General features: G+C 45.8%; 1 protein-coding gene across 1 annotated transcript in view; it reads left to right on the forward strand.

Annotated features, from left to right (window-relative positions):
* HHLA1 (HHLA1 neighbor of OC90) overlaps nucleotides 1–16,725 on the forward strand; it is a 39,283-nt gene that overhangs the window by 3,504 nt on the left and 19,054 nt on the right. Inside the window, exons 2-12 of the mRNA XM_028738559.2 lie at nucleotides 3,385–3,492; nucleotides 4,771–4,821; nucleotides 7,354–7,434; nucleotides 8,076–8,159; nucleotides 8,901–8,984; nucleotides 9,714–9,797; nucleotides 12,074–12,130; nucleotides 12,769–12,855; nucleotides 13,434–13,526; nucleotides 14,309–14,560; nucleotides 16,387–16,626. Of these exons, the coding sequence (XP_028594392.2) occupies nucleotides 3,417–3,492; nucleotides 4,771–4,821; nucleotides 7,354–7,434; nucleotides 8,076–8,159; nucleotides 8,901–8,984; nucleotides 9,714–9,797; nucleotides 12,074–12,130; nucleotides 12,769–12,855; nucleotides 13,434–13,526; nucleotides 14,309–14,560; nucleotides 16,387–16,626 (1,189 nt within the window). The 5' untranslated portion in view covers nucleotides 3,385–3,416. The remainder of the gene's footprint in view (nucleotides 1–3,384; nucleotides 3,493–4,770; nucleotides 4,822–7,353; nucleotides 7,435–8,075; nucleotides 8,160–8,900; nucleotides 8,985–9,713; nucleotides 9,798–12,073; nucleotides 12,131–12,768; nucleotides 12,856–13,433; nucleotides 13,527–14,308; nucleotides 14,561–16,386; nucleotides 16,627–16,725) is intronic.

The following is a 16,725-nucleotide window of genomic DNA, read 5'->3' on the forward strand; positions in this document are numbered from 1 at the left end:
GCGAGTTTTCAGCCATCATTGCCGATCTACTGCAAATCTTTCCCTTCTTCCCATTCCTGCTCTAGGGATCTTGGGTGGGGCAGGAGAAAAGCTCAGAGAAAAGACAATTCACACACCAACAAAACATTCAAAAGCCATGCCCCCAATGCAAAAAATTGTGACAATGAAACTTGGAATTGTCCCTGGTAAATTAGGGCTGATGGAGCACCTGGGAATAACTTGAGAAGCAGTAACGAATCTCATGGGAACTGGTATCTTGCCACGGAATACAATCACCCACAAACTCCATTTGAATAATCTTAATATATTCAAAGAGCTCCTTTCTCTTTTCTTTCTGTGTTGCTCAGTACTGCTCCCCACCAGTTTGAATGTACAATCAGAACTCTTGAATCCTGGTTGGAAAATTGCTTGGACATATGAGAAACGCTTCCTTTTATCCGTGACCATGTGTTGAACCAAACTGGTAATGACGGCCGGACGGCTGACAGACCGGTTCATTCTTCCGTGCAATATTAATAGACATCAAAGGCATTTGTCTTCCTTTTATCCTTCGTCCATTCCAAAATGTTGCAATAGTGCAGAGGCTCGGGTAATTGTCCGCCCAAACAGGGAGGCTATTTTGCTGATATGACACAAAGCCATCCCAATGTGGGCGTTTTAATTTGGCCCAGCCATGTGATCTTCTGACACCATTTTGGCCTCCTGGAAAAGTCAAGAGCAGCTCAGCCATTGGGTTTGGCTTTTTAGTTTAGGGAAGGAAAAAAACACCATCTAATTTACCATAAGAAATGTGGGCCAGCAGCATTGTGGGAGTTCACAGTGCCTGGGGCAGGAGCCTATTGTTCCTCTCCAAGAACATTGTTTCCTCTGATGTCGGGAGATGAGCACTGGGCTGGGCTGGGGGCTCTTACTTCGCGCCCCCTCAAAAAGGCATTTCCAAAAAAGATACCTTTGGCACAATTTTTTTTTTATAATAATATTTTATTGAATTTAACAATAAAGAGAATCTAAAACAACAGAGAACAGTAAAAACACAAGGAAAATATAAAACACAATACAAAATTACACAATACAAAAATACAAACATTTAACCTAACAGGGGGAAAGAAAAAACTAATAAACGCACAAAGAAGAAAAACACAAATCCCTCCTATTTAAATGCTCATCTTTGATTAACTTATTTTCCTGACTTCCTCACACCTCCCTTTTTTGTATCCCTCTTTGAAAGTTGGTTCAGCAAATTCATATCCTATTACTTTATACTTAATTATTTTACCTCCCAAATTTATAATTTATAATTTTTATCTATCTTCATTTCATTTCATTTCAATGTCATCAGCATTCATACATTTTACAATGTTTCTGTAAATAAATTTTAAATTTCCTCCAATCTTCTTCCACTGATTCTTCTCCCTGATCTCGGATTCTGCCTGTCATTTCAGCCATTTCCATATAGTCAATTACTTGCATCTGCCATTCTTCCAGAGTGGGTAAATCTTGTGTCTTCCAATGCTTTGCAATGAGTATTCTTGCTGCTGCTGTAGCATACATAAAGAAAGTTCTATCCTTCTTTGGCACCAATTGGCCAACTATGCCCAGCCTTTGGCACAATTTTAATGCCATCATTTGCTCCCTTACCTTTCTCGCCCTGATCTGGCCACAGTGATCCATGTGACGGTCACCTCCAGGCTTCATTATTGTAACTCGCTCTTCAAGGGGCTGCCCTTGAAACTGACCCAGAAACTCCAGCGGGTGCAGAGGCTCCTTACGGGGTCCTTGCCATGGGACCGCCTCTCCTGGTATGCCCCGCGGAGGACCTTTAGGTCCACAAATGACAACATTTTGGAGGTCCCAAGTCACAAGGTGGTTAGATGGGTCTCAACTAGGGCCACGGCCTTTTCAGTACTGGCCCCGACTTGGTGGAACGCTCTGTCACAAGAGACTAGGGCCCTGCGGGACTTGACATCTTTCCGCAGGGCCTGCAAGACAGAGCTGTTCCGCCTGGCCTTTGGTTTGGACTCAGTCTGACTCTTATGTTTCCCTCCCCTTATGGTTTTGATCTATGGGCTACTTTTAAAATGAGGCTGCATTTTAAATTGCATTTTTACCTGTGTTTTAAATTGGTTTTCTCCCTCCCTATTATGTTTTTACTGTAATTTTACTGGTGTTAGCCACCCTGAGCCGGGGAGGGCCGGGGAGGGTGGGGTATAAATAAAATTTATTATTATTGTTTTTATTATTATCATTATGATATCAACTGAAAATATTTAATGAGCCAATGTGATGGTTAGATACTGATCGGAATTATTTAATGAGCCAACATGGCAGCAAAGTATAATTAATGCATTAATCATTTTATGGCATTCTAGTAATGAGGAAGATGGGACGCGGGTGGCGCTGTGGGTTAAAGCCTCAACACCTAGGGCTTGCCGATCCAAAGGTCGGTGGTTCAAATCCCCGCGGTGGGGTGCACTCCCGTTGCTTGGTCCCAGCGCCTGCTAACCTAGCAGTTCGAAAGCACCTTCGGGTGCAAGTAGATAAATAGGGACCGCTTACCAGCGGAAAGGTAAACGGTGTCCCGTGTGCTGCGCTGGCTCGCCAGATGCAGCTTGTCACGCTGGCCACGTGACCCGGAAGTGTCTGCGGACAGCGCTGGCTCCCGGCCTATAGAGTGAGATGAGCGCACAACCCTAGAGTCTGGCAAGACTGGCCCGAACGGGCAGGGGTACCTTTACCTTTACTAGCAATGAGGAAAGTGTTACGATAAAGCACCAATGCTGCAGCAAGCAAAGGCTCTAGCAGCTCAGCCAGCTGCTTGTGGCTGGAAAGCCAGACAGGATTCCTCTGACCCAGGCAGAATTCCAACAGAAAGTTCATCATCATCATCATCATTTTATTGGTATGCTGTCTTTCCATAGTTAAAACAAATGCCCAAGGTGGCTTACAACATGACAAGATTTCCATAATTAATTACCAACGTGACAAAAGTCATAAACAATAAATAAAGCACATCAAAAAGTACACAACCAAATGGATAACAGTTTCCACAAAAATCATAAAATCAAAAACTAAAAAAATACAACATTAATATCAATAACAATTTAAAATGAGATGGATAAAAAATAGAAACAACTTAAAAAAGGAGCCATCTCTGTTGAGCAGCAGCAGCAGCAGTCCATTCTGGAGCTCTCCAGACCCCATCCAGGTGGAGAGAGGCAGGGCATTATAACCTTTTATTTTCTTTGAAGTTTATACTTGTGACCTAAAAAATAATAATATAATAATAGTATTATTTTTTTTTAAGTCAATGACAACCAAGTAGACTAACTTACCTTTCCACCAGAGGTACTGAGTCCCCTGTCTCTCTCTTTTCTCACACTCCAGGCAATTTACATAACTGGAAGTCAGATTCCAAAATGTCATGGTTCCCTCTGCATGGTGCTGTTAATGTATCCCTCGGGTTCCTTTGCCTTCTGTTTGCCTCCAGCTTGGGTAAGTAACATATGTGCATAGGCAAATCTTTGCAGGGCCGGCTCTGCCATTAGGCAGAAGGAGGCAGCTGCCTCGGGCAGCACGTGCTGGGAGGTTGGAAGCATCAACGAGATGCCCGTGGTTTGTGTGACCCTCAGGCTGCCCGCTATCTTGTAAGCTAGCTCAGTGCTCTTAGGTATAGGAGGGGATCCTATCCTGCCACCAGGGTTGAAGTCAGATTCAACTGCCTGTTGCGATGCGTCCAAGGGAACGGGGGCAACTGGCAGGCCCTCAGCTGGCTCCAGCCCACCGGCCAGCAGCCAGTCGAACTCCAGTCCTTGGTTCTGCATCAATCTGTGACTCAGAGCTTCAGAAGCCTTTCAGAAGCTGAGCATGCAAGCCAGCAGAGATAACAAACTCTTCGTGACGGAAGGGCAGACAGAGGCATATGTAAAGCATATTTACAAGCAGTCTATTCAGCATAGATCAGGACAAAGAAAACATGTCTGCTCTCCATATCCAAGAACTAGCAGCATAAAGCAAAAGCTATACATAAGCAGAAGTTCTCAGCAAGCTGTGCTGGAATGTAAACAGACTTGTGGCATACAACAGCTCCACATATCTGTTTAGGTGGAACAGAACATCAATATCCTAACACTGCTGGACCAGTATAGTTAGGGAAGTGGCTCTGTTTTGTGCTTCACCTCAAGCAGCAAAACATCTCGGACCACCTCTGGGTCTTGCTTTCAGCAAAGGAGCTGGCTTTTAGCAAGTAACAAAATACCCATTAAATATTAGCTTGCAGACTTTCAGAGTCAAACCAATTTACGAAATGAGAAGCTGGAACTCAAAGCTGCCATTGAGGCTGCAAACCTGTGTACACTTACCTGGGAGTAAGCCCCACTGGGCAAAGGGGATTTTCTTCTGATTAGATATGTGCAAGATTTCACTGCCAGGGTGAAAAAAACCCTGATTTTTCAGTTTAACTACCTTTGGCTGCCTGAAAAATTATTGAAGTTGTTTGTAGGGTGCATAAAAAGCATCTGCTGTGCTTTTTTTTTTTTAAAAAAGTTCCATTTACTAAATATAAACCAGACTTTCTGAATCAGATCCCAATTCATCAAGGGCACCCGAAAGGTTTCCAACCCAAAGCTTTTCCATTCCCTGTATCCCACCATCACTGATGCAGAAGATCTTCAAGAAGCCTTTCATCATTTTCAAGCAAGACACTCTTCAAGTAAGTTTTGTTTTGATAGATTGTGGCACGAAGCATAGAAGCCTCTTAAATATCTTTTGCAGCCGAAAGCGTGAAAGGAGAAAGCAAGAAAGTGGCAGTGCTGGCAACTGCAGGTAAGTCTTTTTGTGGAAAAATAAGGGAGTGTGTTGATATAGAGTCTTGCACACTAGCCAAAATCAGAACTGCAGGAAGGCTGATGGATGAGGGTTTCAAATGAATAAATTGATATTTTTTCTCTTGCACACCACTCACCAAAAAGGGGCCAGCTAATACAACATTTTGCCTGAGACAAATGGTGTGATTGTGCTAACCACTGTTGTTCTTTAGTCGTTTAGTCGTGTCCGACTTTTTGTGACCCCATGGACCAGAGCACGTCAGGCACTCTTGTCTTCCATGGCCTCCTGCAGTTTGGTCAAACTCATGTTGGTAGCTTCGAGAACACTGTCCAACCATCTTGTCCTCTGTTGTCGCCTTCTCCTTGTGCCCTCAATCTTTCCAAACATCAGGGTCTTTTCCAGGGAGTCTTCTCTTCTCATGAGGTGGCCAAAGTATTGGAGCCTCAGCTTCAGGATCTGTCCTTCCAGTGAGCACTGATTTCCTTAAGAATGGATAGGTTTGATTTTCTTGCAGTCCATGGGACTCTCAAGAGTCTCCCCCAGTACCATAATTCAAAGGCATCAATTCTTCGGCGATCAGCCTTCTTTATGATCCAGCTCTCACTTCCATGCATAACTACTGGGAAAACCATAGCTTTAACTATACGGACCTTTGTTGGCAAGGTGATATCTCTGCTTTTTAAGATACTGCCTTGCCGTGGCAAAGGGGCTTGAATAACTCAGAGAAGTTATGAGCTATGCTGTGCAGGGCCACCCAAGATGGAAAGGTCATAGTGGAGAGTTTTGACCAAACGTGATCCACCTGGAGCAGGAACTGTCAAGCCACTCCAGTATCCCTGCCAAGAAAACTCCATGGACAAAGACAACAGGCGCTAACCACTAGGAGTCTCTAAAACACCTTCTTCATACCATTACTGTCTACCCAATTTGAACCAATGTATGAAACCCACGCGGGTGGCGCTGTGGGTAAAAGCCTCAGCGCCTAGGGCTTGCTGATCGAAAGGTCGGCGGTTCGAATCCCTGCGGTGGGGTGCGCTCCTGTTGTTCGGTCCCAGCGCCTGCCAACCTAGCAGTTCGAAAGCACCCCCGGGTGCAAGTAGATAAATAGGGACCGCTTACTGGCGGGAAGGTAAACGGCGTTTCCGTGTGCTGCACTGGCTCGCCAGATGCAGCTTTGTCACGCTGGCCACGTGACCCGGAAGTGTCTCCGGACAGCGCTGGCCCCCGGCCTCTTGAGTGAGATGGGCGCACAACCCTAGAGTCTGTCAAGACTGGCCCGTACGGGCAGGGGTACCTTTACCTTTACCTTTTATGAAACCCACCTGATTTGCACTTCTCGAACCAATACTTCTCTGAGTCAATACAGTGGTACCTTGGTTCTTGAACTTAATCCGTTCCAGAAGTCCGTTTGACTCCTGAAACCGTTCGAAAACCAAGGTGCAGCTTCTGATTGGCTGCAGGAGCTTCTGGCACTCAAGTAGAAGCTGCGTTGGATGTTTGGCTTCCGAAAAGTGTTCAAAAGCCGGAACACTTAATTCCGGGTTTTTGGCATTCGGGAGCCGATTTGTTTGACAACTAAGCTGTTCGAGAACCAAGCTACCACTGTACACAGCTAGCCTTCACAATTCACAGGTATCCAAATTTCACAATGCAGTTCCTCAACCAAACCAGAGCACTTCAGAACTTACTGCCTCAAAGTTTTCCAGAAATGTAAGAACAGCAGGATGTTGGCATGCAGAGGGTCACAAGGCCAGCTGGCTAGCCCCAGCTGGGTTGTCTCCTTCCAGCCATGCCGCTGCAAAGACCCACTGGCCTCTGTTCTGATGTAAATCAGTGACCCAGGCTTCAAAACCAGGCACACTACGTCAGCAGAGTTGACTGCGCACAGAGAATAGGAGTGAGGCTTCTGGAAGCATACTACAACTACGGATTTATTAATCATAAATCAGGACAGAGAAACATGTCGTCTCTCTCTTTGTCTTCTCCGAGAGACAGAGAAAAGCAAAAGCTATACACAAACAGAAGTTCCCAGCAGACTGTGTTGGAATGTAAACAGACATGTGACACGCAACAGATCCATGTCTGTAACTAAAGGTGGAATGGAATTTTTCAACATGCAGGAAGTTGACTGACCAGAAGTCACTTTATGCAGAAAACAGCCTTATGAATTTGTTCCTTGGTTGTTTACCTGATCATTGTTTTCGGTGTGCCATTGCCTGCTTCCTAATTGAGACAAAACCAGAAAACTTTTCAGGTGTTACTGATTCTCACAGAGCACCTCTGTCAATTTTGCAAAGAGGAAGAAGTCCAGTGAGGTGAGACCCAGAGAAGTAGTGCAGGCAGTGTACCAACTATATTGCACATAACTGTCTTGGATCTGGCATGGGTTATGCGACCTCATTATAGCTGTTGCATATGTAATCACAAGCGCAAAACTGTTGCTGAACTATGCACTTTGACATGTTTGGTTTGGGCATAATTGCAACATGGAATGTCGGCGCTAATAAGAAATGGTTTCTTCTTTTCCAGAGTTGCCTGCTAAATCGGTTGATCTGGCAGCGATTAACCTGACTGAATTGGTAAATGGGATGCTAAACACAGCTCTCAAAGGTATCTGTTCCTTCCCCTTCTATTATTTGTTAGAATTCCAGCTGCATGATTGCAGTCATGGGATTGTTGTCTTTCACATGACGGTGTATGTTTTGACTCCACAGAGTGGGAAGTGACGGAGACAGGATGTTTGTGTTACTGTGTTCCGTGAAGTGGGACTGTTGTCCTTTGTTTTTTCTCTTTGCTGTCTGATGCTAGAGATAGAGGGAGCCATGTTGCAGTGCTCCGTGTGTGTTTATATGTAAATAAAGCAGATTAGCCAAAATGCTGAGTTGCTGAGGTCTGTTACGCATGATGCGCAAACTCTACGGATCCCTAAGTGTGCTGGTGTCGGTTGGCATTGGTTGCTGTGATGTTAGGGCAGAAGAAAGCTTTTGAAGCTCCCAAACAATTGACCAGGAGGGAGAGAACATGCCAGTTGGGCATGTGTGTCTGCCAGGGTCCTACTCGAGTGTAGGCTGAGCTCCTTGATTAACTACATTCAATGCATGCCCGTTGGAGAATGGAGACAGGAGGTATGTGATGTTAGGGGCAGGGGCAGGGGGATAGCAAATGCTGTATCTGTCAGCTTGGGCCGTTTCCTGAATATTCATTTGCATGTGTATATAACTGATGGGCAAGTTTTGTCTATATCTCCACAGGCAGCAAAAAGTTCTTCTCATTGCTGAGCATCACATCTTACAGCTCGTATGCCTTCCACAAGGTTTCCATAGTCGTCTACAACAGTAAGCTAATTTTCCTTTAGGGAGGAAGGGTGGGTTAGGTAAAGGTAAAGGGACCCCTGACCATTAGGTCCAGTCGTGACCGACTCTGGGGTTGCGGCACTCATCTCGCTTTATTGGCCGAGGGAGCCGGCATACAGCTTCCAGGTCATGTGGCCAGCAGGACTAAGCCGCTTCTGGCAAACCAGAGCAGTGCACGGAAACACCATTTACCTTCCCGCCAGAGCGGTACCTATTTATCTACTTGCACTTTGACATGTTTTTGAACTGCTAGGTTGGCAGGAGCAGGGACCGAGCAACGGGAGCTCACCCCGTCACGGGGATTCGAACCACCGATCTTCTGATCAGCAAGTCCTGGGCTCTGTGGTTTAACCCAGAGCACCACCTGCTAATGAGTTTTTAAAAGTTGTGGTTTGTCAATGACAATTATGCCATGCTTTTTCTGCTTTCTTTGATGAGATTTTCCTAAAAAGGAGGATGAAAGCTCTTAATTTAGAAACAAGCTAAACATAAGCCATTAAATAAATATTTATAGAATTTATCTACCACTTCCTCCTGCAAGGAGCTCAAGGTAGTGCACATGGTTCGCCCCTTTATCCTCACAACAACCCTGCGAGGGAGGTTAGGTTGAGACACAGCAACTGGTCCAATAAATTACCTGATTTAACAATTCAATTCCTGAACATTGCCATGTCTTAAATGCCTCTGCAGTGTATGTCTTGTTGCTTTGTCCTTTCTTTATAGTATCCAACCTGAAGAATATCGACCCCACCAAATTCCCCATGAGGTACTGCTATTGCTTGAACAACAGGACAAATGACTTAACAGGTGAGTGGTGCATGAAAGATACCGTATTTTTCGCTCTATAGGACGCACTTTTCCCCCTCCAAAAATTAAGGGGAAATGTGTGTGTGTCCTATGGAGCGAATGCAGGCTCCTTGGGTTCAGCGATAGCAACGCGAAGCCTCCAAAGCGCATAAGATTTTTTTTTCTTGATCTCTCCCCCCCAAAAAAAAAACCTAGGTGTGCCTTATGGTCCGGTGCGCCTTATGGAGCGAAAAATACGGTATTTGCTATTGCCACTAGGGGGACATTGCCAAAGTATCTGAGGGATACACCCAACTTGTCAGTCTTTACTTGCGTGTAAGCAATATGCCGTGGCACAGGAGTTGGGTGCCAATACTTAAAAATAAAAATGGGCAATTTGAACACACTTTTTTGGGTGGGGGAAGTGATGATTGTAAACCAGGGATGGTGAAACAAACAAACAACATTACATTTATTACGGCCATAGGCCCATACAGGTAAAAACAACACCCAGGGATGGTGAACATGGCAGCCCTACAGATTATTGTAAACCAGGGTGGCCAGTTCTCAGGCATGATGGGATTTGTAGTCCAACAGGTGGACCACAGATTCCACCATCCCTGTCGAAATGTGTAGTTTGGCTCTTACTGTTCCATCACTCCATTTTTGGTGGTAAAGAGATGGACTTGGGAAGGTCCTGGACTAGACAAGTGCTTGCTTTATTTATTTGGCTGGGTCTTCTCTCCCCAGATTTTACCGCTTTGCTAGTTGATATCGTTGGCAACTCCACCGATTCCCTTAAAGAAATTTTCAAGTCTACCTCTATTGTGTCAGGTAAGAGTCATTGCTGGCAAATTTGATGCCAAGTCCATTAAGCTTGACAATCGCAGGGCAGGTACAGGGAATGTGGGTTCTGGGCCATGGACCCCATCTGCCGTCCTGACCAGGGGGGCTCTCCACCACACCCACCCACCTCACCAGAGCTAAGGTTACCAGATTTTTATCAAAGAGTCCGGGGACACTTTTTTTTTTTTTTGGAAAAGAGAGAAAAAAATATATTTTAAAAAAGATATTAAAAAAATTAATTAAGAAGTAATATCTTCTCTTCTGTGGTCTCCTCTGTCACATAGCCTTCCTCTGGGTCCTGGCCTGCTCTCTTGGTGCGCTAGCCACCATGTAGTAGGCTCGGATCGGGCCTGGGCTTGGCCACGTGTCCTTGCCCTCCCTGTGCTCTCCTACCTCTCCTCCTCAGCGGTGGCAGCGGCGTGACAAGTACGGGGCTCCCCTCTTTTTTTCTCCTTCCTCTTCCTCTTTCTCTCTCTCCCTTCTCCTTCTCCTCTCCTCCTTCTCTCTGCATCGGCTCTGGGGTTTTCCTGGCCCTGAAGTGCCACTGGGCAGTTGGCCAAGTGGTCAGGTACTCTCGCTCCCGGCTCAATTTGGGTCGTGGGGGGGTCAGCGGTTCCCCCAGTTGATGCACCAGGTGTACCCAGTTCCCCCTTGGCAGTGGCGGTGGCAGTGGCAGTCTCAGCAGCTCAGAGCCAGCCTGTTTGCGCAGTTGATCGCTGATCGCTGACATGGCACCCGCCATTTTGCCTCACCGGAAGTCCCCATATGATGTGTCTTGTGCTGCATACAACATTCATTCCCTACCAATAAACCTACAGCACTTAAAATATAAGTCCGGGGATATTAAATGAAATCCGGGGACGTTCTGGGGACAGATTTTGTCCGGGGACAGATTTGTAAATCCAGGGACTGTCCCCAGATAATGGGGACGTCTGGTAACCATAACCTGAGCAGCACTTTGAGCAGGAGCTGGGAGAGGATGGGCCCTTGCCATCCTCAGCTATGCAGTGTCTCCCACCGGTGGGGCAGGCAGGCAGATGGCAAGACTCGTGCCAGTGCCCCAGCCTGAGGAACCATGCATGCTCCACAGCCCTGTCTGGCAGCAGCATTGGCGATGCATGGAGGCGCAGGTTAGGAGGCACAATACTTGCCTTACTGGGCGCAATACTTGCCGTGCCCTGGGAATCGGCAACCCATGCTACACCACTGCTGCCCATGCCATCCACCAGGAGCACCCCTTTTCAGGACTTACAGCAGCTTAAGACCCACAGTAAAGGTTCGTTATCTATGCTAGCATTTGATTGATGTTGGAGAGAGACTGAGCTGAGAAATAAGACTAAGAGCACATATTAATATAGGAATGTATTAGATAAAATGTAAAGAAATATACAATAACAAGAGTACATTCATTTGTAAAAAAAGGAATATACAACGGGATAGACAGGAAGTCCAATGTGTTTGCATGCATATGACTTTGGGGAAAAAATTATGTCCTTGGGTTTTTCTCTCTCTTCCCTTTTCTTTCTTTCTTTCTTTCTTTCTTTCTTGGTATATAAAATTTGTATATAATCTTGGTATACATGTTAGAAAGTATACTATAATGAACCCTGTAATGTAATATGGCAATGTTTACCGATGTAATATAAGAATGTAAGAATGTTAACAAATAAATAAAATGCAAAAGGGGGGGGGGAGAGAGAAAGACCCACAGTGCTTGGCTCAGTCAGCTGGATTTCAATTCAGCTGAGGGTCATAGAAATGTAGATTTGGAAGGGACTACGAGGGTCATCTAGTCTAACCCCTTACAATGTGGAGCTGGAGACTCGTGCTCTACCAACTGAGCTATGTAGGGAGTTAAGCTGGCATAGCCTGGCTGAGCTGAGATCCCCCTGTTTCAGCCAAGGATCTGCTGGATCCCATCCTGCTCCTCCTGGTGGATCTTTCTATAGGATTGCTCCCTTATCCACTACACAAATTCAGGAGGGAATCAGATTTAGGCTCGATTTGCTTGGATGTCGTGTGTGTGTGTCTGTGTGTGTTTAATGCATGCTACAAAAAAGGTCCAGTGAGGAATTTATAAGGAGGGCATTGTTCCCTGCTGTTACCCCTTGAAATTCCAACTTGAAAGAAATTGGCACCACAACATTCGGGATAATTTTTGGATATTTCTGTCGCAGACTTTGTGATGTGAATGGGAAAACTGATTTTTTGTTGTTGTTGTTCCTCTTCAATGGGTTTTAATTAAGGCAGCATCTGTCTTTCAGTGAGCCAAGGAAATGACACGGACTGCATCTATATTTGCGTCATGTCAGGCCGCACAGGTAACCGTGTAATCGCTCTTCTCTTCCCCACATATGTTGCTTAGAAATCTGAACTCTGTATTTGGAAGAACCCTGTGCACAAAAACCCACCTTGGACTGGACCACTTCAGCCGGGGGTGTTCAGAGCTTCATTGCTTTGGATGGGGGTGTTTCAGGGCTAAATCTCTGCCCAAGCTAACCTAACATGCCAAGAGGAAGGGTTGTAGTGATGGAGGCTAATCCTTAAGGTTGAATGGGGCACTGCCTCCCCAACCTCATTCTGGCTGAAGGTACTTATAACCTGTCCAGGGTGTGGCACTAACTGAAAACATCTACCTTCATGGTTCCTGTGTTGCCTTTGATGAACTCAACAGGAAGGACAATGGAGACGAAGCTAGAATTTAGTTGGCTGTGCCGGTTATTGACTCTAGTGCCACCTACTGTTGGCCTCCATGCCTTCCACTAGCCAACACTTGGCCCTTGAGCATGTTACTCAAATACTCTTCCACTGAGCTACAGCCTTTCCCATGATTCTGGGACAAGCTCTAGCCTGCTTGCCTACTGCTATCCTAGGTCATTCTCTCGCCCCTTGTCCTTTCATTTGCCTGAAAGGAATCCGGTTTTTGTTGAAGCATCCTGAATCCATGTTTTCCCAACAGGAAGAAACCTGTCCGATTTGTGGGAAGCCATTGAAAAGTCACCGTTTATTAATTACACTTTTTCAGGAAATGTGTCAGACCTTCTGGGTAAGTGTATCTTGAATGTAACACGGAGGGAGGCCGAGCTGTTAATGAACAAGAAGCGTGTTTGAGTTGCGTGAAATGACCAGGCTTTGATCTTTGGAAGCTAAGCTTGCTTCTATCCTATCCACCGATGTCCTCTCCCAGGGCCCAGTTCCTCCTTTAACATTTATCCCTATGCAAATCCCATTCAGTATGAGCAGGGAACCTCAGGCCCAGAGGTCAATAATCAAAGAAATTGTAGACTTGGGAGGAACCACAAGAGTCATCAACTTCAGGCATGTGGCCCTTCTAAGGTTGCCTGCAAGTAAGCGTGGCCCTCAAACTGGGGGGGGGGGGGATCCCCATTCCAGCTATTTGTGAATGTTCATCTGCAGTGTTCATCATAAGATTCCGAGTTGCAGATACTGCCTCTGTTATTGGTTCCTGTTCAGCATGACCATGGGCAGGCAGCTTAGAGATGAGGTGCTTCTCAATCGGCTATTACCCGTTTCCTGTGGTGTTTTCCAGTGTTTGGGGGTGATGGTCATTGCATTTTGTCTGCTGCAATAGCTTTCCTTTCTTTTTCTCTCCCTCCCTCAAAGGTTTAGATTTGATTCTCCCCGGCCTGGTTCCTTTATGGGAAGATGCTGACAAGGTCTTAGGTGATGCTGCAAAAGACACATGGACATTTAAAAGTGCGCAAGTATCCCTCTGTATTTGGAAAGGCAATCTTTTGTTTATTTGGCTAACTAATCCCTTGCATGGTTGTTTTTAGATGTTCTTAATGCTTTCAAAAGCACAAAATGCCTTCACTTGCCTTATTGTACCGGCAATGATATCACTTTGATGGGCTCTAGCCCTGATCTTCGCCATTCCTAAAAATGTTGCATTCTCTGTTTTCTGTATCACAGTTCCCAGGCTACTTTGGGGGGAGCCATGACTTGTATCTGCCTGTGATGGCTTCTAGCCAAGTAGTATTGGAAGCACAAAATCAATGTGTGTACTGGTGGAGACAGTGGTGTACTTACGCATGTATGTGATTGAAATATATATAATCACATATATATTTATCCTCTGATGGGGCACCACTGAGGGTACCATATGTCCCAGAGGTGCACTTAATTTGTACCGCAAAACTGGGCTTTTAGAGTTGCAGCTCCAGCCCTCTGGAATCAATTGCCAGCTGAAATGAGATGGGACGTGACATTTAGGTGGTTACTGAAGACCTTTTCCTTCAGAAGACCTTGCCAAAAGTGTGACCCAGTCATTTTTTGGAATACTATTTGTACAACCGTAGAAATGGTTTTATTGTTTTTCAGAACTTTTGGGGGTTGTTTTTTTGTATTCAAACTCATTTTTTATTGCTGAATGCCAGTTTGGTAATTTTGGGCAGTGAAGCAGTTTATAAATCTGCAAACATATTACATATCTTTATCTAATCTATACTTTATCTTCATATTTCCTAAACATATTTCAGCTACAAAGATACCTAGGTGGTCACAGACTGGTGACTGGAAAGGAAAGGAGATGCCTTTCACTCAGGATCCCACAATACAAAAGAGTGTTAGTCCAACAGGCTTCGAAGCATCATCATCAGACGTTCCCTTATGGCTGCAGACTGAGGTTTCAAGAGCGTATGAGGTTTCATCGACTACAACAGCTTCAACAGGGCCTCCTCCAACTCCTCTGGGAAGCTATGACAGTCCATCAGAAGCTCCAGCAACCCTCAGTGAGTTCTGAGGATTCAGAACAGTCCATATCTGGATGGAGTGTGAGCATAAAGCAGGCAACTGCAATCTGTCACTCAGACAACCGCTTTCTCTGTGTCACATTTATTTTAATAGATTTTATTGCTTTCCTTGGGAATGCTTTTAAAACCTGCTCTGTTTCATTTCAAACAATCATACTCTGCACAGATAACATAAAAAACGCCTTGAATATCGGCAGTTGCAACGGAAACACATAAAACTGCATTAAGCATGAACATATACAGCAAATCCATCTTCATATCAAAGACCAATAGCTAAGAAAAGGAGACTACCATATCCTTTCAGAGTGTCCTTCCCTCATTCTACACAATCTGTTTTTAAATCGTTTTTTTCCCCCCATTCCCTAAAGTATGGGAAGCTAGGGTAATTTAAATTAAGTGGGCGTAACGAGTGCCAGATGCAAACTACATTCAGCAGTGGGGCTGCTGCCAGCTGAGCCAACCTAAGCCTGGCAGAGGAAAGGTAAAGGTAAAGGACCCCTGACAATTAAGTCCAGTCATGGACGACTCTGGGGTTGCGGTGCTCATCTCGCTTTACAGGCCGAGCGAGCTGATGTTTGTCCGCAGACAGTTTTTCCGGGTCATGTGGCCAGCATGACTAAGCTGCTTCTGTCACAATGGAAACCAGAGCAGCTCAAGGAAACGCCGTTTACCTATTTATCTACTTGCACTGGAAGTAGGAAAACAAGCCTTTAAAATAGCATCTGAATTGCACCGTAAGTCCCACCAGGTTGCCAGTTCATGTGACTGAACTGAACAGAGTTAAGATTCAGAGTAAGTACCCCTTGCTTGCTCAATCCCTCACCTCTCCCATGGAATGTCCATTTTTCAGGGCTTGGGCAGTTCACACTCCTGGCTCTCATGGGAATAGGACAAACAGTGGACACTCAGGTTGTGAACGTGATCTGTGCGGGAGGCACGTTCGCAACCCGCAGCGCCGTGTCTGCACACACGTGGGTTGTAATTCAGTGCTTTTGCGTGTGTGCAAGCGCCGAAAAGGCGGAAGGTTCGGCACGGTGCGCAACCCAAAAACGCACAACCCAAAACATCTGTAACCTGAGGTATGACTGTATTCCCAAATAACTGTGCACAGGATTGTTGTGCTTGCCTTTCCACCACAGGCAATGAAAAGACCAAAGTTTGTCCACAGGCCTCTTGGATAGGCTTCTCAATGAGCCCTCAGGATCTGTTATTAGGATTGCCATGCGTCCAGGAAAACCCGGACATGTCCTCTTTTTGGGGCCCAACATGCCCATCCGGGTAGATTTTTAAATTTTAAAGGAAATGTCTGTGAGTTTTTCCCTAAATTGGGGTGGGTGTGTAGCAGTGACCCACGCCCCCCTTCTCTTTGTGGTGGTGATACCAGGGTTCCCTGTTAAAGGGGTTGTTTTGAGGGGAGGCTTTGGCCGTATGCCGAGAGGTTGTCATTGCCGGTGTAACGGGGGCGGCACTCTGTTTGAACATATGTTCTCCAGAGCCAGCCCCCCCCCCCCACACTCTGGATAACCATGATGTTCCCCAGATCCCCAGCCAAGGTCTACCCACATCTGAAACATAATAAAGTTGTGGCCAATTTTAATCCCATAGCACATTGTCTTGAGTCATTATTCAACATGGGGGCTGTCCATGTTTTTGGGGACTCCGCCTGTCCACAAAAAAGGTGCACGAGTGCGACAGCTGCCCCGAACGCCTCTTTCCCCAGTTCGGGCTGGCAATGGCTCGGGCTGCCCTCTTTTTTGCTCTTCAAGATATGGCAACCCTATCTGTTATGCGTCTTAATTTTTCAGCTCCAGAGATGCCTGCACAACCATGGACCATTGCTTCAAAAGGTGATGGAGCATCCTCGCCACCGTTCACCATGTGGCAACAGACTCCTGGCTTGAAAGGTGCTGAGGCTTCATCTTTCCAAGAGTCCTCGTGGCTGCAGACGGATGCTGCCAAAGAATGGACGGTCTCGCCTACTGCGATGGCGTCTTCCTTGCCTCTGTTGAGCTATGGCATTCTGCCTGGAACGCAGCCAGTGCCAAGTGAGCATTCAGAGTGTGGGAAGCAGAGGGATGATAGATGCTCACTGTGAAACCTTGCTTTGTATACAGGGTACTGTACCTAGCTTTAGAAACACTTGG

This window comes from Podarcis muralis, chromosome 8 (genome assembly GCF_964188315.1).
Source record: "Podarcis muralis chromosome 8, rPodMur119.hap1.1, whole genome shotgun sequence".
In the NCBI taxonomy this organism is placed as follows: Eukaryota; Metazoa; Chordata; class Lepidosauria; order Squamata; family Lacertidae; genus Podarcis; species Podarcis muralis.